At 37.9% G+C, this 27,004-nt stretch overlaps 1 protein-coding gene across 4 annotated transcripts; it reads right to left on the bottom strand.

Moving 5' to 3' along the window:
* Nucleotides 1-87: 87 nt before the first annotated feature.
* LOC123705446 (nuclear hormone receptor FTZ-F1) lies at nt 88-24,622 on the bottom strand. Of its 4 annotated transcripts, XM_045654213.1 has the most exons (8): nt 23,786-24,622; nt 14,311-14,933; nt 10,884-11,142; nt 10,613-10,713; nt 8,533-8,675; nt 7,019-7,078; nt 5,057-5,104; nt 88-4,761 (listed from the first exon to the last, which is right to left on the bottom strand). In XM_045654213.1, coding segments are annotated over exons 1-8 (1,734 nt in total). In that variant the 5' UTR covers nt 24,285-24,622; the 3' UTR covers nt 88-4,760. The 4 variants fall into 4 exon arrangements, with proteins under 4 accessions (XP_045510169.1, XP_045510171.1, XP_045510170.1 ...); XM_045654215.1 differs by lacking the exon at nt 7,019-7,078; XM_045654214.1 differs by lacking the exon at nt 5,057-5,104.
* Between the last annotated feature and the right edge of the window lie 2,382 nt (nt 24,623-27,004).

The raw sequence follows: 27,004 nt of genomic DNA on the forward strand, positions 1-27,004 counted from the left end.
ATATAACTTAAAATATAAGTAGGTATTTGCGAATTATTATATCAGCTAATAATTCGATGCAGATATCAACACAAAAGAAAAAGCCAATTTAAACGAAAATATTATTTATTTCTACAATAACGGGCGACGACGGGCGCTGTCCTCCGCCGCCGACGCGTCGTGCGTCTCACAATATTTATTAAACACCATGAAAATAAATACACTGAATGCGGGCGACATCTTTACACCGCCACATATATCTATCTAAGTGGACATCTAAAAATAGATCTCGTGTTTGCAGTTTCCAACTTAACACCTCGAAACACAATGAAGACAATAAAGATTTAGCGATAACAATAACTATTTTAAAATGTACAAAAAGACGTTAATATGTGAGGTAATGACACGGTACAACTGCGGCTACTAGATCGCGGTTGCTCATCTTTTAACTGAACCGTTCACAACTTTACCGATATGTATAACTCGACGCGGATTACCTTAGTATATACAATAAATGATCAGCCATTGCGAGTGACGATGGACGCGACGGCGTTGCGAAGGGTGTCAAGGCGTGATGTCTGAAGTGATGTATAGAGTGGATAGACGTTTGTACATTACATCTAAACGTTCAGTTAACAAAGGAGCAGCCTTACAATGCGCCTTACAGGCAGGGCTTAGATGGTGTACTTATTTTACAATTATAGCGGTCCGGGGACCGAGATGCGAGGGGTGTGTTCCTCTCGACGTGAGGGTCGGGTCGACTCACGGAGGCCGTACAGTAACCAATTAGAGAACATCGAGGGACTAAGGTCCACAACAGTTAACACTTACGAGTTACGACGAACAGAAGTACCTAATTATGTGTCTATCGTATCGGTTATTTATAAACAGCGAATGCGACAATGTCACAGTGGTCTTCTGTTAGCGCCTTTATTAAATTTAATAACATTAATTGAATTTTGTGTACCTCGCCCTATCTATATGTACAATGATGATATTATTATATAACTAACACGGCTCGCGAAACAAATTAAGGTGCAACAGAAAAAAATCACTTAGGTTCATAAATTTACAGCTAGGGTGAACCCAGGCTTAGGCCTGTCGATTCGCTCAAATTCACGTCGTCCTCACATTAACTTAATCGAAAATACTATACACAAACTAAAGTAAACAACATCGACTGAGATTAAAACTAACTTATCGTTAATGAACAACAAAGTGGTTAACTTACAAATTGTAACGCGTTTGTTGACGCGCGTTATTATGTTATGATTAGTGTTATTTTGGAATGTGTCTGACGCGTACGACCACTCAGCCATCGATAACTCGTCGCCCAATTGTTTACCGTCCCGTGCAAGTGTGATGGTGACCGACTGCGTCCTCGGTCCCGCACCGAGCGCATTGCGTGCACGGGTTCTCCTCGGCGGCCCCGGGCTTGCCTTCATTGCATATGAATATATGATATAGAGAATGTACAAACTCGAATGTGGATAATCACACCCAGAGAGTGAAGAGATCTCGTACAGATAATGTGCCCGGTGAGGGCCGGCGCCAGCGAACGAATCTGAGCGAACAAACGGCCGCCCTCCGACCGACCGCATCACACCGCGAGTTACCAACGCCTATTTGGTATGCATCCGTATTCCTCACCACCGAAACGAAATGTACATGTACCGAGAAACACTCTTCGTGCCGCTCGACGTTATAAAACACTTATTATAATTCATAAATATAGATATTACTTACAAAAACACTAGTTACAACATACGCCGTATATTACAACCTAACTTACGCGTACATAGTAGTTTAACATTACAAGCATAAACTATTTATAATCTATATCGATCGATTAAATATTAAAATCATAGGTAATCCAAGTATAGTAAAGCGGGTAAAATAAAGTGGCGTTCGGATCGTCTAATTAAAGTTAGAATGAACACTGGCACCCAAATAGCTGTTATTGTCTACTCTCGTTGCGAGCGAACGCAAACCACAAGCGGGCCGGCGGGCCGGGGACCGACGGGCCGGGGACCGGCAGGCCGGCGGGCCGAAGGCCGGTGGCTCGGAAACGCACTCGCGGACCCTGTACCGTGTACGGGCTTAGCTAATGGCACACGACTCCGGTCTGTAGATGACGAGGGGTATCCACGTAATATTCAATACGTACGACTAATTAAAATAGTATTTATAAATCTGCTTTGAAATATATACATAAAGTTATATTTATACATCTATACATTTAAATACTGCGATACATTTAAATATTTTATCTATAAACATCCAAGTTGTTATTTAATATAAATTGTATATAGGATTTACATAGACAATAATTAATTAGTAGTCAATTAGGTATAAGAGAATCGGTCGTTATTCGAATGCGTCCTACGAAAAAGTGATATAAAGCATTAGTGTATAATTAAAAATACTGTAGAAATGGTAACGCGTGCGCGGAGCACAAAACTAATATAACGAAGTAGGAAGAGTGGCCCGAGCGGGGTCGGCTCGGGTTCCTCGCGCGAGACGCGTAACATACTATACTCCAAAGGGTAAACTCGTAGTGGACAGGAAATAACGTGTTCGCCAAAGTTTGGACAGACCCACAGCCTTCAAAGTACCTAACTACGTCATACCATCACAGATCAGCTTTGCCTTCGATAAAGCGTTTAAGAAGCTGTGTTCTCTCGAACAAACCTCTAAGCGTTAACTGAAACTAAATGACTCGCAACATGCCACTCCAGCGGTAACGGTCGCCTGCGCTCGCTATACCACAGCTCCAAGAGTTCCGATATATATACAATGGGGTTTCGCTTCTGTGCGTCGCACCGACATCTATTGATTCCGTTCATTTGTATATTTCAAATAATTATACAAATTTTTGTAAAAAATAATATACACATGTATAAGGGAAATTAAAGTGCAATGTAATATTTAGATTTAATTCAAATATTTCCAAAAACGATACCGATAAAAATTCATACGTAACTATTGATAAAAACGTACCGACAAAATCTCAAGGAACTTTCAATAATTGATTTTGACGAATGATTTGATCCAAATTCCAATAACCGTGTAAAGCCGAACCCGATGTACCGATGATTGTCAACAAATAATACAAATGAATCCGTAAGTGACCGGAATTTCTAAACACGTTTTTGACTAATAAATTTCAGTTGACTGGACGGTATATAGACAAACACGGTACCATAACCTCTCTATATATATAAATATAAAAGCTTAGGTGAGAGCCCCGAGAAAAAATAATGAAAATAATATTAATCGATAACACCTAATATGTACTTTTCGTTGATGCGGTCTACCGTAGATGCGCACTTGGTGCAATAATTATAGGGTAAACTAAAGTTTATAACGACTCTAACACAAACCGTCGATCACATTAACTAAAATCTTATCGTTTCGGGGCCAGGCCTGCCGCTCCCTGTACTCGTTCGCGAAGGCAGGCCGAGACCGTCCACATCTTATCCGACGAACTATTACAAAAATAAAACGTTTTCAAATTAAATTTGCAACGTACATATGTACATAGGAGATATAATATAGATATATATAACACAATGATAACGGTTTATTTATAATTAAATACAATAATCCTTTTCCACTTTACAAGTTGATCATAATTTTCGATTACATTACACTATATGTTAGAAAAATACGAAATAATGTACTTTCAGTTAACATATTATATATGTTAATAAAGAACAATATGCTGTATAAAAATACATTGTCTCCTCGGCCGCAGGCCATTTGACGCTAGTACCCATCTTTTATTTAAAAATCTATGATTTTTAAGGCTTTTGCACGTATGTTCAGAAATATTTTACATAATTACAATAGAAGTAGCGTAAATCACTGTTATGTGCTATTTTATAATATTTACAAAGATTATAATTATATACTCATTTGTACTGGTACGGCCGATAAATTATATATATAATTTATTAAATTTTATACAACATTTAGATTAGATTTAAAACATCGATTGAACAAATGTAAACTTTAAACGCGACCTCAATGCGATCATTTATTAATTAGTCCTTATTAGTATTTTATAGTGATAATACATAGAGATTTTTATTTTAAAATATCAACTCTTAATAAAATCTGAAATATATTCAGCCAAATAACTACTTTAACAATTCATACTTCACCTAGTCACGTGACCGCTCACAATATGCTCCATAGTGCGTTACTTAAGAAGACGAATTAAACGTGTATTTATAATATTATCGTAATGTATAGTAAGTAATAAGGTGAAGGTATGCGGGCTCGCACGTAGTTAGGTAAAGCGTTATTAACACTAACATTTATACATCACACAACTAACATTAAAATGGTTCATCAATTTTCTTCGATAAAAATCACAGACGTTTTCCTAAAATATGTATAGTAATATTTTCCCTTCACTACGCACCGGAATTAAGACGAGCTAATATAAAATCGGTACTTACACAATTTTGATACGACGATATATAAACTGCACAATAAATAAACCGTAGCTACGCGAAACGGATCGTTAAATATTTGCATATGTTACAGAGATTAGGCAGATAAATAATTTGTATTACTGTATGGGACTAGGCGCGCGCGGCGTCGCCGGCGCTCGGCAATAACTTATATGCTTAATCACACACCAAGTTACCAATATAAGTTACCAACTAAATCTAGATTAACAATAAGTAATATTTTGTAGTAGCTATCTCGCTGGATGGGGGAGTCTCGATCACGTGCACGATCTGTTGCTCCCCGTCACTGGTGTTTCAAGATCTGCGAACAGAACATGGCTTTCAGCTCTCCAACAATAATAAACAGGGATTGTATTAGGGCTGTGCTATGTGAATGATGGTTAGAACCTGGTCGAGTGACTCCCTCACCGATATTAGATGTATTGATGGCCTAGAGGTGCGAATTATTGTCAAGCGTATCTGTTAGGTGCAGTGTCGTACGTTTGAGCCGCATTGCTACAATCGTTAATATGTACGAGGTAGTTAGTGCCTTAGTGGTGGTGCTGTATTAAATACGGTGCAAAAGTGGTGCAGTCTCGGAGGTATTGAATGCTTACTATATAGGAGAATGCGGCTCAATCGTGTCGTTTGGCAGGAAACCGCACCTGACACAGACAGAGTCATGAGAATCAAATGTCAATTGCATCCTCATACAGAGGTGACGTCACACTGTCCCACAAGAATCAAAATGGTATATTGTAGTGCCATAATTCATAGCATAGAAATCCCGCAAATCTCCCAACACAAACTCTCATTATATTTGGCCATAAATATCCATTTCAACGGCCAACTAAAACCGTACATGACCGCAATCTTATTTTTAAGGCTTCACGCTATTGTTGGGTCGATGGATCAAGGCCGCACGATTTGGGCCATTTTAAACTTTATTTCTATCGTACTATATTTGGATATCGACAATTTAGAATTGCGATGTTCTATTGTTATTTATATTCTCGCTATATTACCGCATCAGAACAAAGAGCGCTGCAAGCAAAAAGTCTTGTGAACGTGCTCGCTTTATTGTAAATGAAATCAGTTCAAGTCAGCAACTTAAATATAGTACACAATTGGCACATCTATCGTTATTATATTATCGTATATCATGTTAAACTGATAGATTAGGTAACATCTATTGTGTTTTATTCGTGCCGAGTGCCTACAGTAACCATGACTACCGTAACCCGCTTTCGTCATGTAAGAATTGCAACAAATAATTTTCCATCACAAATCTTATGCAAATAGAGCGTTTGAAGATACATCATTGAGGGCGCCTCGGATCGCACTTTATCAGCGCGTTCTATAAATCTATTTTATCGTATTCTTCGCTTTAATCCCAACTGACCCATTTAAAGAATCAACGGCGACTATTGAAACTTGCAAGAGTAGACATTTTTATTAAAATACACCGCTGTATTTGTTTATGTTGTGCTACATTTGTATGAAAGGCTCTTTATTTAATTGATAAATACCACGTGTAAAGTGAGTGTATTATATGCTCATTCGTATTATATATTAACCCATTTTTGTCAAATGTAAAACATTAAATGCCCCATTTAAATTCAATGACCCGATTATAAATTATCTTTTCATGTTGTCGTAAATGAAGTGTATAAGAATAATGTGCGTATACAAGATATATAACTACATAAATCCACGAAATAATAATATAAAAATAGAAAAAAGAGATAAGAGCCAATGATTAATGTCCTTAAATATCACAATATAAGTACATACACAGAATAATGAGTCTGAAAATAGACCTTGCATTTCACGAATATGAAATCATTGTTTATATTTACGATAAAAAATATATTTTTTGTTCCTCGGTGCATGTTTTATGTGGTCAGCGATGAAATATGAATTTCGAATGATAATGAATTTTACTCAATTGTATTTGCAGAAATATGAATAACATCTCATCTCGTATGATTTAATTAATATTTTAATGAAAGCGATGTTTGTGAAATGCAAAACCATTATGTATAGATTGGTTACATCCAATATTGTGGTTTTTAAAGCGAATGAAAATAATAAAGTTGCCAGCGCACTCAAAGAATATTTATCGGAGACATAATATAAATGAGTTTACATGTTCAATATGTATGTAAAAAATTTCATTTATGTTTTTGTTATACGAATCGTATGCGTTAGGTCATCTATTATATACTTAAACGTGAATTTGGCAAATTTATTCATTTATAATATGTACTTATATTATTTATTAAATTCACGTTCATTTTATAATCGGATTATTATTCAAACAGAATTTAAACAACAATGGTGCTTCAGAAAATTGGTTAAAATTTCGTTAAACATTGTAATTATTTTCATTGTGTGGGTTGTGTTTGAAATAGGTTTTTAATCCCTTCAAGGTACTGTAAATTGTCTAATTAACGAATATCCATTAATTAAGTGAATTGTAAACAAGTAAGAACACTGGCAACTCTATAGCGTGTGGTCTTATAATGAGTGAGATATGAATATAATAAATAATAATATAATAATAACAAGTAACGTACAATCGGTCTAAAGTTGATGTGTGCTCAGCACTCCGGTTTACCATCTCGCCTCCATTTGGCCTAGAAAGAGACACATTACTGCATAACTCATCCATACTAATATTATAAATGCGAAAGTAACTCTGTCTGTCTGTCTGTTACTCAATCACGCCTAAACTACTGAACCAATTTGCATGAAATTTGGTATGGAGATATTTTGATACCCGAGAAAGGACATAGGCTACCTTTTATTGCGAAATATGTACCATGAGCGAAGCCGGGGCGGACCGCTAGTACTACATTATATTTGAGTTTGAGTTTGTATACCTTCAATTTTTTAAATACTATCCACCAAATAAATATGACTTATTTAAATTGTAATGTCTCTATTTTGTGTTTATATTCAAATGTTGTGTAGATAGTCTATGTGTGTATTGATGTTAGTATGTCTGATGTTTTTAATTTTTATGTTTCGATAAATATATTTATATATCACTTGTGAATGAATACGTTGTATTGGGATGTAGTTGGAATCTTTTAAATTAATTTGACCTAACATTGTTACTTTTAAAGATGATGATATACATAATATAATTCATAATAGTTCTGTAAAGGTCTTTGGCATTGGTTATATTAAATCAATATACATAATATACATGTTCAGACAATAGTTTGCTATAGTTTGATATTAGGGAGGTAATTGTTTTGACGTGGAAACTGGAATTATAAACACTATAATATTTTACTTTATTTCCAAGATCCATTAAATGAAGACATGTAACAGAAAATTTATTTTCTATCTCAGATCACGTGTTTTTAATTAACAATAATTGGCCGATTCGTACCAAAATTTTCCATCAAGATGAGAACAAAATTGAGATTTCTTTTGTACATAATATGATAAAGTATAGAAGTTCAACGAATCTTACTGAATATATAAGCTGCTTTTACTCCCACAATTTCCTTTTAACTAAATAATTAATCATATTACCAATTATTTTTATATTTCATCAAATTATTGGTATATCAAATACAGGATGTTTTGACATAGGACGCAGATATAAATATATATTTACGAGTTTTATACATAAAATACTTTCAGTTGAAAGTTCTCACTGTTCGACAAAAATTACTGTAATGTAAAGTAGGTTATCGCCTAACAATTTAATTAACGAGTATCGTAACTGTATGACGTCATTATCGCGAAACTATATTGAGACCACAATGAGAACGAAACTTTGCATTTATTATTTTATTTCCCTTTGCTTTATCAAAATTCTAAATTTCCAAATAGAAATTCTATAAAAGTAGGTCATACCGATTCGCCTTTGTGTCACTGTTCGTCAAAAGTTATTACAATGAGGGTCGCTCCTCCATAGAGACAAGCTACACTACCAATTCTGTCCCTTCAACTAATTTAACTAAACCAATGTGTACACCGATTGTCTTCAGAACTCGTTCAAGCGTAACTTAACCCTGCAGAACGTTCCCGAACATTCCAGAACGTTCGGGAACCTTCCAGAACGGCAACTCACTTGCGTTTAGCGTGCAGCATCTCCATGAGCAGCGTCTGTGTGGGGGCCTGCCCGGCGCAGTGCCGCTGATAGAGGTGCTCCTCCCCCCGGGCCGCGAGCGCGTGGATCTCAGGCACCACCATTACCAATTTTCCAAATTTATCCTGGAATAAATCGTGTTTCCTATTAACTATATTGCCAAATTTATCCTGGAAAAAATGTTGATTTCTAGTAGCTATTTGCCAAATTTATATAAACTGCTTTCCGAACCGGTGGTAATACTGTTTTTTTTTTTTGTATTTTGACGATTTAAAATCACTTCTAAACTAAATCTAGTTGAATTTATAAATGTTGAAGATTGAGTTTGATGCTTTTCAGTTCATTTAAATCTAAAATAATATTGCGAAATTTAAACGCATATCGCTCTACAAAACGACTGAGATGTTATTGTGATGTTTTCAAGGATATCAGATTTTGTAACAACGGCATACCTTGAATTCATTTTATCCACAATCTAAAGAAATGCATACAATAGAAATAAGGCATTGAAAATTATCGATCCATATTTTCAAATAAAATGTATAAATGTGCAAACTTCTTAGTTGAAGTGTTTATGAAACTTCAATAATTAATGTTATGATATCAGAAATATCAGACCTTTTAAAGTTAAAAGTTAATACTTTGAAAAATGTTATCCGCCGTGTAAAAGAAATGCATACAAAGGAAATACAGCGTTGAAAACTTTCGCGCTCTATATTTTTCAAGTGCAAGGTTTAGAAGTGTAAGTTTCTTAGTTGAAGTGTTTATGAAACCTCAAGAAATGTTTCGTACCTATTTATGTTTCGTTCCGCTCAGCTAACTGGGAATTCCAGAGCGCATTATGTTAATATTCTATCCCAATATATGTTTTGCTTTGTTCCGGAAACATATCGATTTTTTAACACGCCATCTCTAATGTATGCCACAGAAAACTATCCTGTTAAACTGGGGCTATCTTTCCGCTATTTTAATGTAATTTTACTGGATGAGACAATAAAGAACTTTAGTTATTTATACGAATGCGACTATGTTAATACATTCCACGGGATAACATTCATGTGTCTGTCTTTATCTAACATTGTTGCTGGCAATGAATAGAATATGATTTGTAAATGCATAATGACGTTGAACTCGTTAGGTCTATACAATTTATGCGACGAATTGACACAAAAACTTTAATGTATACTATATTTGTGGTATTTTCGCAAAAGACAAAACGTCTATATAAACTCGCCCGCTGAATACTCTCTCTCGTTCTCAGTGACCCATTTTTCGGATTACAGTTTTAATTTCAAATTCTCCGTTCAATTTAAACGTAAATAAAATACAATTTGAAAGCTTTGTATTGTGTAACACTACATAACAAATCAGTTTAGTGATAGGAGCGGTATCGATATTAACTCAATAAATAATTATGTATGCATGTTGTGCGTATTATTATATTATTATAATAGCAATTGTATTGTGGCTATACATAATTTTTGAATTCGTAAACAATTGTTAACTCTACCTTCATTATGTGTAAGCTAATCGTGCGGTTATGCAATTATTATAATGCAACATAAAATTTAAAATTTTTCCTTCAGCAATTTGAAGCTAAAGTATATAAAGATATTTTGTTACGACTGTCTCAGATTTTTCTCTCGAGATATTGCGTATCATCGTAGAATGTTTGATTTGATCTTTGCAATCAATTGGCCAAGTAAGATAGACGTATTTCGATTAGTGCGGACGTTTTGAATCAAGAAGTTGATTATTCCTATATAAGAAAAACGTTATAGAGCAGCTAGAATAAAATGTATAACCAGATGTTATTTTTAGATGAACATAGTATAAACTATTACAAAGATGCATTTTTTCTCACTTCATCATAGAGATTTAGGTTATTTTTGTACGTCGTTCGTCGTTCTAAACAATACTCCCGATCCAGCCCCCCGAGCAGCTCGTCGGTATAATGAAGTTGAATCGGTTCTCCAATGTTGCATGGCCTTTTCACCGAAGGCAATGGATTACCAATGATCGTTTAAGGACCTGTAAAATAGAGAACTAGAAAAATGTTTACCTGTATCGTAGGATAGCAGGTCAGCGTGTAATCCAAGAGCGCAGCCTGTACCGTCTGGTAGCCGTCGCGCACGCATTTCACGTTTACGATACCCCTCACGTCTGAAACCCCAAGAATACTCTTCAAACAAGTACTACATCAATAACCTGTCCACTTAAAATATGCACACACAAAGAAAAAAAATAAACAAAATAAAAATACAATCAATTCGCATAGGGCCAGGCGTGTAAAACAGAATAACAAAAGTCGGAAGGAGGAATAAAATACTAACCAGGGTTAAGTAGTAGCAAGAATTTGACACAGATGTAGTCAGGTACGTCGAATTTGAGTTCTGCGAGTTTGTTCTGGAGCTCGTTGAAGTGTTCGGCGAGCGAAGGCACGCCGAGGAGGCCCAGACAGAGCAGGTCGAACTTCTGGCCGTTGTGCAGGGTCGTCTCATCCGGGAGCCCGTTGTGCATCCGCTGATGCAGGTGGTCCAGCACGAGCATGTCGGACCACGAGTGCTGCAAGAGCTTCATTTGGTCGTCGACCTGGGGAGAACATTCAGCGTTGCTGTATGCGGCCTACCTTCGACAAATGCACGCACATTTGGGCGAAGAGTTGACAGGAATACGGCGGTTATATACATTCGCGAGCAGACGAGTCAGACACGGCCGCCGTATTCTTTGCTATTTCGACTACCCATGTTCATAGTACCGCGTGTGACTTAGTAAAGTTACATTGCTCATCGTAAATCCCTGTTTCCCTGAATGCGCTGTGAATTAGCTACATTAAATGTAGCGATTTGTATGTTATCTTGAACCGAATGACAGACGCGAGCGGCTCACGGCTCAGCTCTGACCTACATTTTGTCTAGTTGCATTAGTGTACAGGGCTGTACGAACGAGTAAATTTGCCGTTTACGAAACGACATAACTGAATTTTAGAGCTCAAACTTATTGCACCACCGCAGCGCTTACTCAATGTCTATTAAGATCGGGTCATCAAGATCCGGTGTTCCAAAAACGTTGCGTTCGATACCTAAACATGGATTCTGTTAAAATTTTAAAATTGTCACCAACTGCTTAGGTAAAACTGGCAAATATTTTTTCAAAAACATTTATTGCCTAACTTCGACGAAGAAGTTATGAATAAAAAACCGGCCAAGTGCGAGTCGGGCTCGCGCACAAAGGGTTCCGTAGCAGCAAATATAATAAATTACAGTTAAATCAACCTATCTCAAAAACTATAAGAGATACTTTGATCAAACCAAAAATCGTTGAAAGAGTTAATTAGCATGCATCACCTCTATTTTTTTTAGAATTTTATACCCCGTAGTTATAAAAATAGAGGGGGGGGGACATACTTTTTACGACTTTGAGAGCTGATATCTCAAAAACCGTTCACTTTAAGAAAAATGTTTTTTAGAAAACTTTATATCATTTTAAAAGACCTTTCCATTGATACCCCACACGGGTATGTACATCGAAAAAAAAAATTTCATCCCTCAGTTACATGTATGGGGGGCCCCACCCCCAATTCTTTTTTTTACTATTTAGTGTCATATTTTTGTAGCGGTTCATACAACACATATTCCCATCAAATTTCATCACTGTAGTACTTATAGTTTCCGAGTAAATCGGCTGTGACAGACGGACAGACGGACAGACGGACATGACGAAACTATAAGGGTTCCGTTTTTGCCATTTTGGCTACGGAACCCTAAAAACATCACGTTCATGAGTGAAGAAATGAAATATCAACACTTTTGCATGCCGCTTCTGATACGAAACTAATTGCCATTGAATGTTTGAGCTAGCATAGTTAGCTAGCATTCTCTTAGGTCAGCTATCTTGGCTTGAGATGTCCGTAGTCCGTACTCGGCTCATGATCTGGGTCAAAGTCGCGGCGACGAGTAAAGTGCCAGATACCATACAAACACGTCAATTTAATAGAATACGGCTTTGTCAGCCTCTATACATAACTTTATGAATCGCGATCTATTACATAAGATATTGAACAAACGTTTTTGTTTAGTTACGTCCAAATTTTTTGTAACGAAAGACGTTTTTGAAATATTATTATTTGATGGAAAACTTGGATTTTAATGAATTATTTATTTAAGCGGATTTAGATTTTTTTTTTCTCTATAGTCGAGGCTTTAAATGGCCATACGCAATTATGAAATACCTATCTAAAGCATTATATTGTAACAATTTTGTAGAGCGTTAAATTTGCCAGGCTCAACGTTATCATAAGCGGTTTTGAAACTAAGGCTTGGCTAATGTCTTTAACGAATGGGCTATAATGAAATAGAAAGGCGAAAGAGCCAAATTGCACCACCCTATACTTTTCAGCAATAAATTGTATGCCGTATTTTAATTGAACATAAAAAAGGAAGCAAATATTCAAATGTATTTTTTAACTAGCTTATCAGACTGTATAAATAAATTGAGGGAACCCATTAAATAGTCAATTGGTTTCGTAGGTATCCCATACAAAGTCCATGTGTACATTGAACATTGACGTGATAAAAACGTCATTGCGTGTTCGAACTCATTGCGGTATGCGTCTAAACTAATCGTGACTCGTTAAACGTTACGTAAGAGAAAGCAACGAAAGGCCGCATAACTAGTTACGTCTCGGTTACCAGTGGTTACGCGCGCAGTAAAAAGTGCTTTCTCGCGGCAAGTCGGCCACGGGCACTGTGTCAAGTGCGCCGACGAAAGTGCAACGTTGCCGCACCGCACTCCATACCGTTACATCACATCCGTCTGGAGAAAGCATAGGTCATCAACATCGATCTCGCGCGCTCCATGCTTCGCTCGTCCTTTTATTTACGTGCTCACACAGCCCGTTAGAAAGATCTACGGCACGGGCGGTCATTTCTAATGCTTGTGCGACTGCTCGCGTGTAAAGATTAAAGAACATAGCTCATTTCCGTAAACATGTGTAAACGCAGGCGAGATTCATGTACGTACGCCGTCGTCCTAATTCTGAGAATGGGTCGTAAACAAGCCGCGTCATTTAGTACAAATGAAAATTGCTAGTTGCGGAGTTGAGGCCATCTGTGGGAGCGAGAGGAGATGAGGGTCGGTGCGGCAACGTCGCGCGGCCACGTGACCGGCTACGGGTCTTGCGTAAGCGTACGGCGACCACGGAACGCGACCGCTACCGCTTTGCTCGCTCCTCCGTTGGCTTCTCCTGATTGATTGAACTCCGGTACACGCATAATTGATCACTGGACGCACAATCATTTGTATTCATGAACGTTGTTAGACTCTTTGAAATATAAATGCTTAAGCATGGCCGGAAACTACTGCATTTAGTGATGAGTCGCGAGCCACTCGGAAATGAATTGTTAAAATATTATTATTATGTAATGGCAGCGAGTAATGTAATTAGGGACGCTAATGTGGAATCGTAACGCGACGGCAACGATTGGCGGCATGCTTGTCGTGGGAACTTGACCCAGTTGGTGAGGCGCGGCGGGCGGAGGGGTATCGATTGCGAACGGCACCGCACCGCTCTATGCGTCACACGCGCTTCTATTTACACGGCCGGATCCCTTCCTTTACACACAAATCATAAGAAACATCCTTCGCATGGCGAAACAAAACAATTCGCAAAAGCATCACAACAATCGCAAAGATAGGTGTACACCAGGAGGGGGTTGACGGGATTCGGGATGGGATTCTTATACTTATCTGGAAATTCACCTTTAAATACTTAAAGAACACGGTGTTTCTCGCCCAGTCGACTTGGGAGAACAGATTTTGGTCGAGAACTTTGCACATTAACTCGAAGAGATCCACTTCGCACTGGTTGTAGGTTTGGCTCTGCAGAAGGCCGAAAAGGGAGTTCTGCCATTCTCGGTCGTCGATGGTCTGTACGAATTCCCGGATCATGGGCGAGACCCGGAGAGTTTCTGTGCTCGTGGCTTCGGCGGTGCTGGATGGAGTCGCGGCTGCAGTGGCTTGGGTGTCGAAGGCGAAAGCGTCCGGCGAAGCCGAGTGCGGCGAGTGGGTTTCCCATTTGTCGTGCGAGGGCGGCGGCGGCGGCTGTGGGGGCTGTGGCTGGGTTGCCAGCAGCGCCGGCCCGGGGGATGACTCTGGTGATGACGTCAGCGACGACACTTGTGGTATTTGAATCTCCTGTTTCACGGGCACCGAAGCGTAAGGTGAGCTGAATCCCAGGACGAGCCCGCTGTCTCCGAGCGAACCACGAAGGGTCTGCACGGCGATCTGTCTCTGCCTCATCATTTGTAATTTCCGGGCGCGATCGCGTTTGTACATTGGACCGAATTTGTTGCGACCACCTCGCATGCGGTCTGCTCGCACGGCTGTAACAAAGAAACAATTCATTACGATCTTTTTAAACTGACTGAGGCTGATATGGAATGATGAAGTAAATTAAATTAAATTCTGAATGACCTTAGCAAGTTATAGGTCAAGTCTGTCTTTATAAGTCAGTTATCTTAATACTTGTGTGGAAAAAAGCCATACATCATAATATCTGTAATGCAGTCATTTAGTACTAAAAACTTACGTTCTCTAATATACGAAGCGTAAAATCTGTCTTTTAGAGAAGTCGTCGGTATATTCAGAAGTGCAAGATGACTACTGCTTGCGCTTTAATTAAAGCCTTTGATAGTATCTAAGAGAAAGATAATTTGAAGCAAAGCATCCTGTGCAAATAGGATGCGTTGTAAATTAGTGTTCATCTACTGGTTGCTCTAGGTCTGACTTGACTTTGATTTAAAAACAACACATTATCAGAATTCAGATTGATAGTAATAACCTACTAATAAAAACTACGTTAATACCTACAAATTTATTAATAAAAATGAAATAGATACATGAAAGTAATTCAGAATTGTAAGAAATAAACTACGAAGCAAACATTATTGCAGTTGAAATTATTATCTACACTGATACATTACGTTTGCCTGAATAACATAATTCGATCGACACAAAATATTAACCTAAATTCATCAGATCAAGTTGAATGCAATGAATGATATACCACATCAGCTTTGTATACCACAAATTTGATATTTGATATTGACTAATTATTGCTAAAGCTCAAACCCTGATTTTCCATAATGAAGCGTAAATTAGCGTAAATATTTAATCATGAAAGTGAACCGTTATCCGTTAAACAGATTTATAACATTGCACTCATTGATGATTGAGGGGATTTGCGAATTACAAAACAATACATTAGACCTGATATCTGTATTAGAGAATTTAATCCATATTTGCCACCACATGAGAAAATCAACAAAGCACACTATATTTGATTTGAAGGAATATAAGACTTAGTTTAAAATGTTCAACATTTTAACATCATGTTGTTTACTCTATTCGTAAACCCATGTATAAAATTATACGCATATTTGGTACCATTTCTTATCAGTGCCGCTCAGATAAGAATTCCTTCGCCTAATAGCGAATGTTAGTAAAACGAATCTTCGTCAACCTAAAATATTTATATGTCCGTATGGCGTCGCTCATTGGTCTTAATCTTAGATTGCAATTCGATAAAGTTTTAACATTCTTGAAAATTAGGACAGCGGCCCCGTAATGCACGCAGTCTACTGCTCTTTATTGTTTTGGCAATATTCCAAATATCAAGCGGCCGCTTCTCACGATATCAGCAATTTATGTCCGTTCCGATTCTTTGAGAGGTAAAGTCTAAAATGGTGCCTCTAGAATGAGAACAGATATTAGTACTATACATAACTAAACGCATGTATAATATAACGAGCATCTGTTTGAAATTAATACCCTCGACATCGTCGCATTTCCCGGATATGCAGTGCACTCGAGTTTGCGTCGGGACAAAAATTGCATTGTTGAGGTTTGACGACTTCTCGCTTTACTTTTGAATTGCTTTAACGTCGTTTTTGACAAAGCAGAAACTTTCCTACTCAGCATTATATAATAAGTTCCCATAATTACCATAAGAATATTAAAATCGAAGGCACATCATTCAACAATGTCAAAGTAATATAAATGTCAAGGAAAGAAAAAAAAATGTAGTCACGACATGCAATCGACGACGTTCTGATTTTTCACTTCTCCAAATCACTAACTTTTTTGGACGGTCAAGACATATTACAACTCGCAGACGAGTTATCGAAACTGTTACAAACTGTAAATAAATAAGTCTGAACCTGGAACGGAAGGGGGCTTTCAGTCAGTTGCCGAGTCGCCCAACCCACGAGTTAAAAATAACAACCAGTTTTTATTGTAGCCATCGCGCCTCTGTGCGAGAAGGACAAAGTTATAGGGCGCCGCAAAGGATCCAAGAGAGACGTAGAGCGTAACGGATTTGAGCGTTGTTGTGTGCAATTCCACCAGTTTCGTATTGCAGTCTGTTTCATGAAAGAATTTATGTACCTACAACCGCAGAACTCGGTAAAAACTGTTTCAAACTTTGCCTACAAACTTAAATATCACATTTTGACTGTATGTTTAGGAGTTAGTATTTTGTCACATGCTGGCTGCTGGTTTTAATGGGTAGCATGTTTCGTAGTTGTGTTTAGTTGTAGGAACAAGAAAGTCGGTATACTATTTCGATAAACATTCGTCCATTCATTGCAGCAACAAACAACTAAGAGAGCAAACTCGTGAATGCGGTACGTCGATAGAATCCTCTTCTCATTTCACAAAAACTGGTTTACATGGTCGTCCCTTGACACAATTTGATTAAACGGGTTTTTGACTTTTCCTTCTTTTATCATTACGTAAAAATATACTATCAATAGATGGTTGCTAGTCAGCAGTTAAATAGTTTTGACTGAACAATTTATAGACTAACGATTAGCGAAATATCAATGTTATTTTATAACTACTGAAATTAGAAAAAAGAAATTGAACTATAAGCAAATCCTTTGTCGATTATTTTAGTCAAAAAAATCTGAATTCACATCGTGGTTGGAATTGTTGTTTTTTTTTTCAGAATAATAATTTATTTTAACTTTTATGGTGAAAAATATACCTACCACTTATTCATTATTAATTCACAGCTAGCAATATAAAGAAACGAATTTCATCGAAACTGTTTAAAAAACTAATTAAAGAACTAAAACCATTTAAGTACAAAAAAACCATTTACTATCAGCTAAAAGTAAAAAATAACATCCATTATTATTTAAATTTTCAACAACTTTTTAAGATTTTTTAGAGGCTCTACATCAGAGAGATTTTTATACCGAAGATGCCTCATTATAATATAATAATAGCAATTAAAGCAGTTTGAATCATTGTAATCTAAATTTTATTTATTGCCTCAATTCACGTTACAATTATCTGTTGTACTCGTTTCTTAACTAGGACTTATGATAGAGAAACCAGTTCCTTCTCAAACTTGCATATATAATGTCTGTGAAAGAATTATGACATAATACTAAAAGATAAAATGAAATTTATTACGCTAACATTAAAAAATGTTCTAAGTAACCTAGATCTATTTTTCTTTTGGCATTCATAATTTCAATCCAATTTAATGACAGCGTAGGCTTTAATGTTGAAAACTGGAGTGTATATATTCATAGAGATTGGAATAAGCGAAACTAGATTGCGTCATAATACACGAGTAAATGTTATACCTTTCGTGACTCTGTGGAGTTCTTTTGTGTCACGGTGCTATGATGTACTATGCCCTATTACGGTCCACAGCACTTATTTAAATTTAGTGTTGTGTATAAAACGATTTTTAAGTATACTAGGTACTTACAGATCGCAATGCACTATCGCAATGTTTTGTATTCCTTTTATATATGTGTTTATGTTATCGTTAGACAATTCACACGACAACACTTTCAATTATTTTCCATGAAGCTATTCTTTTTATCCGGATATTACGTGAAGCACGACTAATTTACTTTATCATGACTAATGTCACCAGCACATTTGCGGTTTCCATTCACTACTTATATTTATACGAGTATTACATTCATTTCACTCTTCTCGGTATCTATAAATACCTGGGCAAGAATAAAATTAAAATACGTAGCAAAAAATACATAATTATTCGTAGACAGGTACAGCAGCATAAAAATAATAGCTACTTCGTTTAATTCTTGTTGGAAAAAATTACCTCGTTGCATGATTCCGTTTGGAAACTTGAGCATTGTTTAGGTACGAACCTAAATGGGAGCAGTGGATATTTTCTAAGTTCTAATGCATTTAATAATGTATCGTTATTGTAATGAGCACGCGATAGTAGCTGATAATGTTGGAAACGAGGTCAGGCACTTATTACACGACGTAAGTAGATCAAGGTCAAGGTCATTTTTACAAATCAAAAACACACAACTCTGTGACAAACAGCCGGTGTGCAAAAATAGCTACAAACGAGTGTATGTTCACCTCGCATTCTAGAGCTATTTGCGGCTAAGATATGGCCTACTTGTCTAAGATGGGTCAAGGTCTACCTTAGCGATACGCAACAATATATCTAACTGTGGCGACCTTAGCGACGGCGACAATCCAACATCACGAGATTCCGAGCGATTACAGCTATTCGAAACGAAGATACGACCTTGAAGCGCGCATCAGGGTCGTCAAATGAAGTAATCGTGTCAACGAGATAAAAAATTGTGTGTTCCGAAAGGACGGGAAGAGGTGGGGAACGCTCCTTGTACCGACGAGTCGGTGAAACTTGGTCAAGGCTGGCGGCGCCCCCCCGCCTCCTCGCCTCGTTAGCCACGACCGACTCCGAGGCGAACCGAATGCCGCCGAACGCCCGCGCGCTATATCGCGCCTAGATAGCACTGCTGTGATCGTTACACAAGACAACCGAGATAAATCATCACCCGCACTGATCTACACAACTGTGTCAAGATCTCCTCCACTCATTTGAAGATGTCGCTTATAAGATTTTCAAATGCGTGGTAACAAGATAACCGAAGCGATTCTGTAGTGACCTTTAACTTATATCTAAGAAAACGAACACTTAGGTACTAGAGACTAATAGCGCAAAACTATTATTTCTAATAAGATTTCCCAAACAATCATTGACCATTGCCGATTTCGAGTCTGAGACCCATGAAATTATTTTTCATATAAATTATGTGTTCTCGAACACATAAGTTTTACATTGACAATACGATACGACGATGAAGACAAAAATAGTCACACCTGTATGATTTTATACATACAGATATAATATGACGAAACAACCCTTCCAAAAATTACTAATTTTTTTAAAGATGGCGTCAACCGCCCCCTGCAACTTCTGTAATAACAAGACAGGTAATACCTAAAAAATAGAAAGGCCCGGTGTACGAGGCCGCTCTGTCGAAACGTTCGATTCAGGTCAAGGCAGCGCGCCGAAATAGTCGGCTGGCGCGCGCGTTTTTATTGTGATCTAACATCTGTCGCGAGCGCCTGACCCCCGCGCACTCTCAATACGTTTAGTATTTGCATCTATCCTCTCCTTCAATGTATCACGCCTCACTATCTAAAACCCCTTAAGGTAAAGCCAAATGTCTTGTCAGATTCCAATTAGCCCTTGAATTCATACAAGAACACGGCGATCATACCGTAGTCGAGCCTCATCCAAATACTGTATATTTTATTTAATGCTCATGGCGTAATAAAATTGCGTAATTAAATATTGAGAACTATAAAGTCAAACATTGAATAGAGCATCAGTCTGAATACTGATTACATTTTAACTGTCGCTCGAAACAAGCGTGGCGTAGCAACGTCGTTACGTAAGGTGGTGTGAACACAACGCTCAGCAATCCATGTAACAATCATTATTTGACCATCTCCGTCCGCCGATGCGCTTATGTGGTCACGTAGGGGAACTTATAGAGGTACTTAATAAATGTTTATAATTACGAGTTGGAGCATCAAACACAGTTTATGGCAGAATTAATAATCGATAACGCGAAAATTTGTCAATAATTCATCATAATTGTTGTTCTTATGAAGCCTTCCTAATGAAGGTCACCTGCGATATTTCAGTAATATGATCGCTCGAATACAGATATGGAAAGTTCAAAGTACATAGAAAACATTGTGTAGTAATAATTAGACAATGTTAAGCTAATTCAATACGCGTAGTCTTGAAGCTGCAACGTGATACGTGTTCAGGTCACATTTGGGTAGTCCATTGCGACAGGTCGAGCGAGGCGTCTTGTGAAATGGCGCTTGCGCAGCGCACCCCACTGAACGGCCGATTGTGTCGAAATGCACGATACAGTCGCTTGAGCGTACCCAGCTCATAACAACTACCCTCGTTTCATGAACGTTCTCGTTTTTTAATTAGCGTTCATGTCATAATGTCACAGGTCGGTTTCGAAACCAAGCTTTTTTTTATTGGTTTCAATTCACATTTGACACCTTCGCTGCAGCACTTAAATAAATCGAAAGTGGATAAAGCAGTTTTACAGCTTGCCATTTGAAAAAAATCTCAATGAAACCGCTTTCGTGAGACCAATTAAATGTTTGCATTGTATTAGGTACGGCTATGAGAAATAATTAATAATACTGTAAGGGAATCCCTGGTGGAGTCAAAGTCGTTTATAATAAACCAACGGTAGTTATAAAGTTTAGGATACGACGTCAGTAATGGCATTACACAAGGCTCGGTTGCAGGTCGAGCGGGCGGTGCGAACCTCTCGCAACACCCGCTATTCGGGTCAGCAACCGATTTGTGAGAATTGTGTCATCTCACACATGTTTCTATAGTAGTGCACGACTAAATAAAAACTTTCATATATAATCTTTACAGAATTTGATAAACAAGTAGAGACCCGAGCTCATATACTACTATGTAGAGACGATCCATTGTAGGAGAATATGTGAAGATAGTTGAAAGTTTCCCAAATTTTGGAATCAAACTTATTCAAATGTAGCCATTATATGACAGGATGAAAAAACGATTCTGAATAAATAGGGAATAAATGAGTCGTCATGTCAAAAGGGATACTGTTTTATATACATGAGCGTGAGAAATGAATCCACAAAGGCGATTAACGATTCAATAAAATTTATATATGTATTTATTACATTTTACAAAATCGTATACATTTAAGTGTCGATGATTCAGTGACTTATTTAAATTGGAAGAGTCAAGAATTTGCAGGATAATAAACCTGTTGAAGATAGGTAGAGCAAAAAGATCGACCTATTAAAGGTGTTGCATTAGGGAAAGACTATAAAGACTATCCACAACAACATTGATGTAACATATTCCCAAAAAATAAATAAATACTAAACTTGTACCTAGAACTACTCAAAATAAATCTAAAGTTCCATCCTACCCAAGGTTTAATCTCGCAAGTTTTCGAAGATTAATTTGTAGCCGTGTGTAATATTATGTATTATACACGTTTCAATGTAAGTAATAGATGTTGCAAACATCCCAGCATCTGGCGAAACGCGCAATGGCGAGTGGCTCACGCACACAGTCGCAACCTCATGTTGCGTACATAAACTCACAACAGGCAGCGCGCGCGCCGCATCGCGGCCCCGCTTGCAAGTAGGTCAGGGCGCTATGCGGCCGTGCGCGTTTTAAATTTAGAATGATCTGCGCTTCAAACTCCGCCCCATTCGATCACCTAGCTACAAACTTAACATTACCTTAACGGTTAACTCTTATTACTCAAAATGTCATAATACCACATTGATCTCGAGTTGGAATTGAATTTTTGGATGACAAATAATTTCTAATAGGGGGATAATGCTAACCAGATTCCAATAATGAAATTCGAAACAAGTGGTGCACGTCACGTTGAAGAATTGAAGGAAAAGCATTTCTTATTGTATTTCGATACAATGCGATGTCGTAAGCTCTAAACATGAAGGGAGTTCAAAAATGGTTCAAATTGATATTTAACCAACTCATAACAATTATTACACACCGTGAATAAATATCATAGCTCTAGATATTTACTTGCTATGAAGCAATATGACGAACGTGTGACTATTTAAGTGTCAGACAAAGGATTTAATAACGATATTAACGAGAATAGTGTACTTAATACTTATGCTTGCACTAATGAGAGTAATATAGAGTCATATTATATTTAATGGTAAAGATGCTTTAGGTACAAAAAATTGTCACAAAATAGTATTGAGAAAAATATCTTCAAAATTTTGAAGACGAAGACAGTAACACGGATCAAGTGTTAAGAAATTTCTAGATTATGGGCATGGGTAAAAGGCATCAAAATAATAAGACACAGCAGGACTAATATTCAAACTTTTGTACCACATAAATACAAATAAACTACAGCAAATCTGGTGCTCCAATATTAAGCTAGACCGAAATTACATAAAATATAAAGAAATTTCTTTATATTCTGGAATGACTGTCAATTGACAGTCATTCCAACATTTCATAGTTTAAGAGTTTTTGTTTGTGTGTGGATTAGGACCACTGACGAATTAGGCAATAAACTACTTCAGAAATGGCTCGACATGGCTCTGGTGAAACGAGTTAGATTACTCACGATACAGTTATATTTCTTTATTTATTATTGATTTTAAATCCTAGACAACTTCCGTTTAATAATGAGTGTAATATTGTCGTAATAATTTTAGTCCAGATTAGGCAAACAATATTAAGTGAGTTGTTATTAACCTTCCCAATAATACATGACTTATTTACCGAGCAATGATAAAAGTAAATGAAAGTTGAATAAGTGGTTACGCCGATGAAAAAATATAGTTCTTATTTCAACGATCTTATTAGGTAACTTTTAGCAATACTAGACAGGCGTTGACTTATTGCCAAATTGTTTTGAGCAACCTTTAAGTTAAGACAGAGCTTGTAATGAGTCAGATAGTTTATGCAACTTAGTCTTATTACTTTGCTTGCTTAGAATTAATTTAGGTAATGAAACTATTTATATTTTTACGCCTTTACATGCTTTCGAATATTTTTATCTAACTCTTGATAAGATTCAAGTAGATAGTGACAGAACCTGTGTCGAAAAGTAGGTGAAGGTCGCAAACGAGCTGCCTCGACACACAACGAATAAGTCATCAATTTTTGTTTATTCATGTTAAGTCTCATGAAGACGTCGCTGACATCTTCTCCAAATTGGTGATTGATGACATCAGACATAAATACCATTAGTTCTTGCGAAGGATACTTGCACTGCTGACAGAAATGATGTATAGACAGGTCAATTGCTAGAGCTAAAGTAAAAAAAAAAATTCAACTCACCTTCTAATTTCATTCCGACGTCCAGACATTTTTGGAAACGGCAAAAAGGACATCGTTTCCTCTGTGTTTTATCAATGTGACACGCGCGTTCAGCAACGCATGTGTACACCTTTTTGTTCTGCACGGTCCTCTTGAAGAACCCTTTGCATGATTCACAAGTGAGCAGCCCGTAGTGGTATCCACTCACTTTGTCCCCGCAAACGGGACAGAGTTCTTCGATCACATCTTTTGTGTCAGTTTGATCACACACAGTACCAGCTGTGGGTAAGTAGGCCCCGGGTTCTCCTCCGGCACCTGTTGGGAACAGATATGAAGCATCCAGATTAGCGTAGGCAAAAGGCTGCGGGTCTGATGTGCATTGGTATGCGGCGCCCTGTGGCACGTATTGCTGTGAGGCTCCCGAGGGTCCGCTGCCCGAGCCCGAACCTTCTGGTCCCGGACTTAGATCGAATGGGGACATGTTGAGGGACATGAGGCCTGTCTGCTGATCCATCGTCATGCTCGGCCGCACGTAGCGGCTGCTTATTACAAATCCCTACGACGGCGTTCAACCGAAACAACGTTCACACAGTCACTGAGTTCACTGGCGGTCTGACCGCAACACTATCTGCCGCTGGCGGGCTGCACCTGTTCAAGCACTACAGAAAGAGGCACATAAATCCAGCACATTTTGTTCTAAACGAATCGGATGGAGATAAGTTCGGGCGCGAAGCGCCGTGCTCTATGCATACGATCGCAACGAGAAATGTTGTTACAGTTTGTTGACGGCGCGCGTTTTTACGATCGCGACAAGTGTTGGTGTCGCGGCGGCACACGTGCCGTTCAAGAGACGTCCCGCGATCGACTGGCGGCCGGCCGGCGACATCGGCGCGCGTGCCGGCGCCTCCCGCATGCGCGCCCCGCCGCTACCCGCGAGCCCCCGCCCGCTCGCACAATGGAAAACGATTAGGAGCCCATGTAATAAGTGAAAGTGAGTCGGTGACCCACTTTCCCGCGATCCAGGTCTATGTTAGTGCGCGTTCGCGCGGTTGCGCCACCGCGCGGGCGAGAAGCGAAGCGGGGGGCGGCCCACTGACCCAGTTGCGCACAGTGCCGCAGCAGGGCAGGGTTGCCGCGAACAACGAGCTTATGTTTACGTTCGCACAGCATTGCTTGTGTAAAGAGCATTCGCTCTACGTAACATGTCGAAGCGTCATCGTAGACACCGGAGCGGTCACACGCTTACAGATCTCAAAACTTATACTAAACTACAAAACTTACACGATACCCTTCATACTTTTTGCGATTCTTAGTATCGCTTAACTTATGCGCAAGAGTTTCAAATTGTATGAAAATATTTTTTGCCACAAAAATGAATGGAGACTAAAAAAAATTTACATTAAACGTTAAAATAACTAATTGCGCAAAATTAGTACGTACACCTTTTATAAATATGAATTCTTTGCAATAAATAAATATAAGAGATAGTTGAGTAAGGTCAGTGTGAGTAGATCCAACAAAATGAACGCAACACAAACTAAAAAAATATTTATTTAAAACATCATTAGGCTTAAAACATCTTGTTTACAATAAATGCATCCTTTTGTAAAACATACAAGTCTTTAGAAATTTTAAACTTCACCAATAAAAAAACATAAGTTTAAAAGTGTTCATGTGTAATAGAATTATTTTTTGCTACAGAATATGGTGCAAATATGATAAACAGAAAACTTATTATTCATTGCATTAATAAGTTTTACAAAAAACAGAATCTGTTGGCCTTAATTACCTACATGGTAAGTTAAAAAAATCAATTCAAATACAAAATAATTACAATTGATCTTTAATCCTTTAATCAACGAGACTCTACATGAAAAATCGATCAACAATGCCATTACCTACAATGCTTGTTAAAAATTTTAGCTCATTCAATTACAATTTATTTTTCATTTGTGCGTGTAAATAACTTCACAATAGTTGCGGTTCGAGAATCATTCAATATCAAAGCGAAATAAATTAAAGATCTTGACCTGGATTTGCTTAAAATCAGTCAACGGGTCACGAACGAGTGACTGTCTGTGACAGCCTTGTGGCGAGTAACGCGAGCCAGCCTGTCCTAATGCACTAAACATATCATGCATACATACATCAACACGTGGACAGAATAGAGACGCGTCGACGCTAACTATTTACTACACAAGATACACAATACACAAGGTACCTACTCTCGATTCACTTTCATTGAATTTGAAACGCTGAACTTGCAAACTTTGTTGCGTCGGAGATATCACATTATTTAATACGTCAGGTTCCGTTTCTAGACTAAGCGATTAAGTATTGACCTATTGCTCGTTTTGCTTAATCATCTCTTGATTAGTGGGTCTTCGTTTAATTGCAGTCGTGTGATTCGATAAAAATATCAAACGTTTTGACAAAAATATCACATCTTTACAAATTGCCCTGGGTGATCGCATGCGAACGTGCAAAATATCAGTCGCCGTGCAGAATCATCTCGAGCGCACAACAAAGCACCCTCATTACAGAGGAAAGCACATATTGCGTACACGGCAACGTAATGAGTCAATAAGTTTCGATTTCATAATCAAGACCTGAATACCGGATGAAAAAGCGACAGTGTCGGTGGGTACACTAAGTGTGTCATTTCGCTATCGTGCAGACGCCGCGACCTCCTACGAAAGCAAGAGTGGTTCGAGTCTCACGCGCAACTTTGCTTTCTTCGCATGCGCGGCTGCGAGTGACGTCACGCTTTCTCTGTGCGGCCTGCGGTGACGTGCGCTGATGTAACTATCGTAATCCGCAACTGTGTAATAGACGCGTCGTCATCGATTGTATTATCGCGTTCGTTTCAAATACATAACACGGAAACGTGCACATGCGGGCTTAATAAATTAATTATTCATTTAATCTCGAGCGTATGTAGATTGTAGACGTTGTAAGATGTTGTTTTTAATTTAACCGTCGACTCATCACTTGACACTTGGCGGTAAATCATTGAGAATATTGCTTAGTATATGCCAATTTGATTTCGTACAAGTTCCTTAACCCAAATTAAGTAAATTTACATTTGTATTTTGTTGTGTAGTACCTAACTCTATGTTCAAAAAGGCAGATTGAGCCTCATGCATGACTTATAATTCAATGTAATAAATCATTTACGTATACGATATGTACTCGAAATACTCAAATTTATTGTGTAGTTTGGAAAATTGTTGTAAAACG

Source organism: Colias croceus, chromosome Z, assembly GCF_905220415.1.
Source record: "Colias croceus chromosome Z, ilColCroc2.1".
NCBI classification, from domain to species: domain Eukaryota; kingdom Metazoa; phylum Arthropoda; class Insecta; order Lepidoptera; family Pieridae; genus Colias; species Colias croceus.

Bases quoted from the DNA above. Each gene is read 5' to 3' on its own strand.
- LOC123705446 (XM_045654213.1), bottom strand. From the start codon at position 24,284: ATGACGATGGATCAGCAGACAGGCCTCATGTCCCTCAACATGTCCCCA. The intron at 10,714-10,883 runs GTTAGTATTTTA...TTGGGGTTTCAG, and splicing joins CTTGCTACTACTTAACCCTG to ACGTGAGGGGTATCGTAAAC. The intron at 5,105-7,018 runs GTACGTTACTTG...TGTCTGTGTCAG, and splicing joins ACATCAACTTTAGACCGATT to GTGCGGTTTCCTGCCAAACG.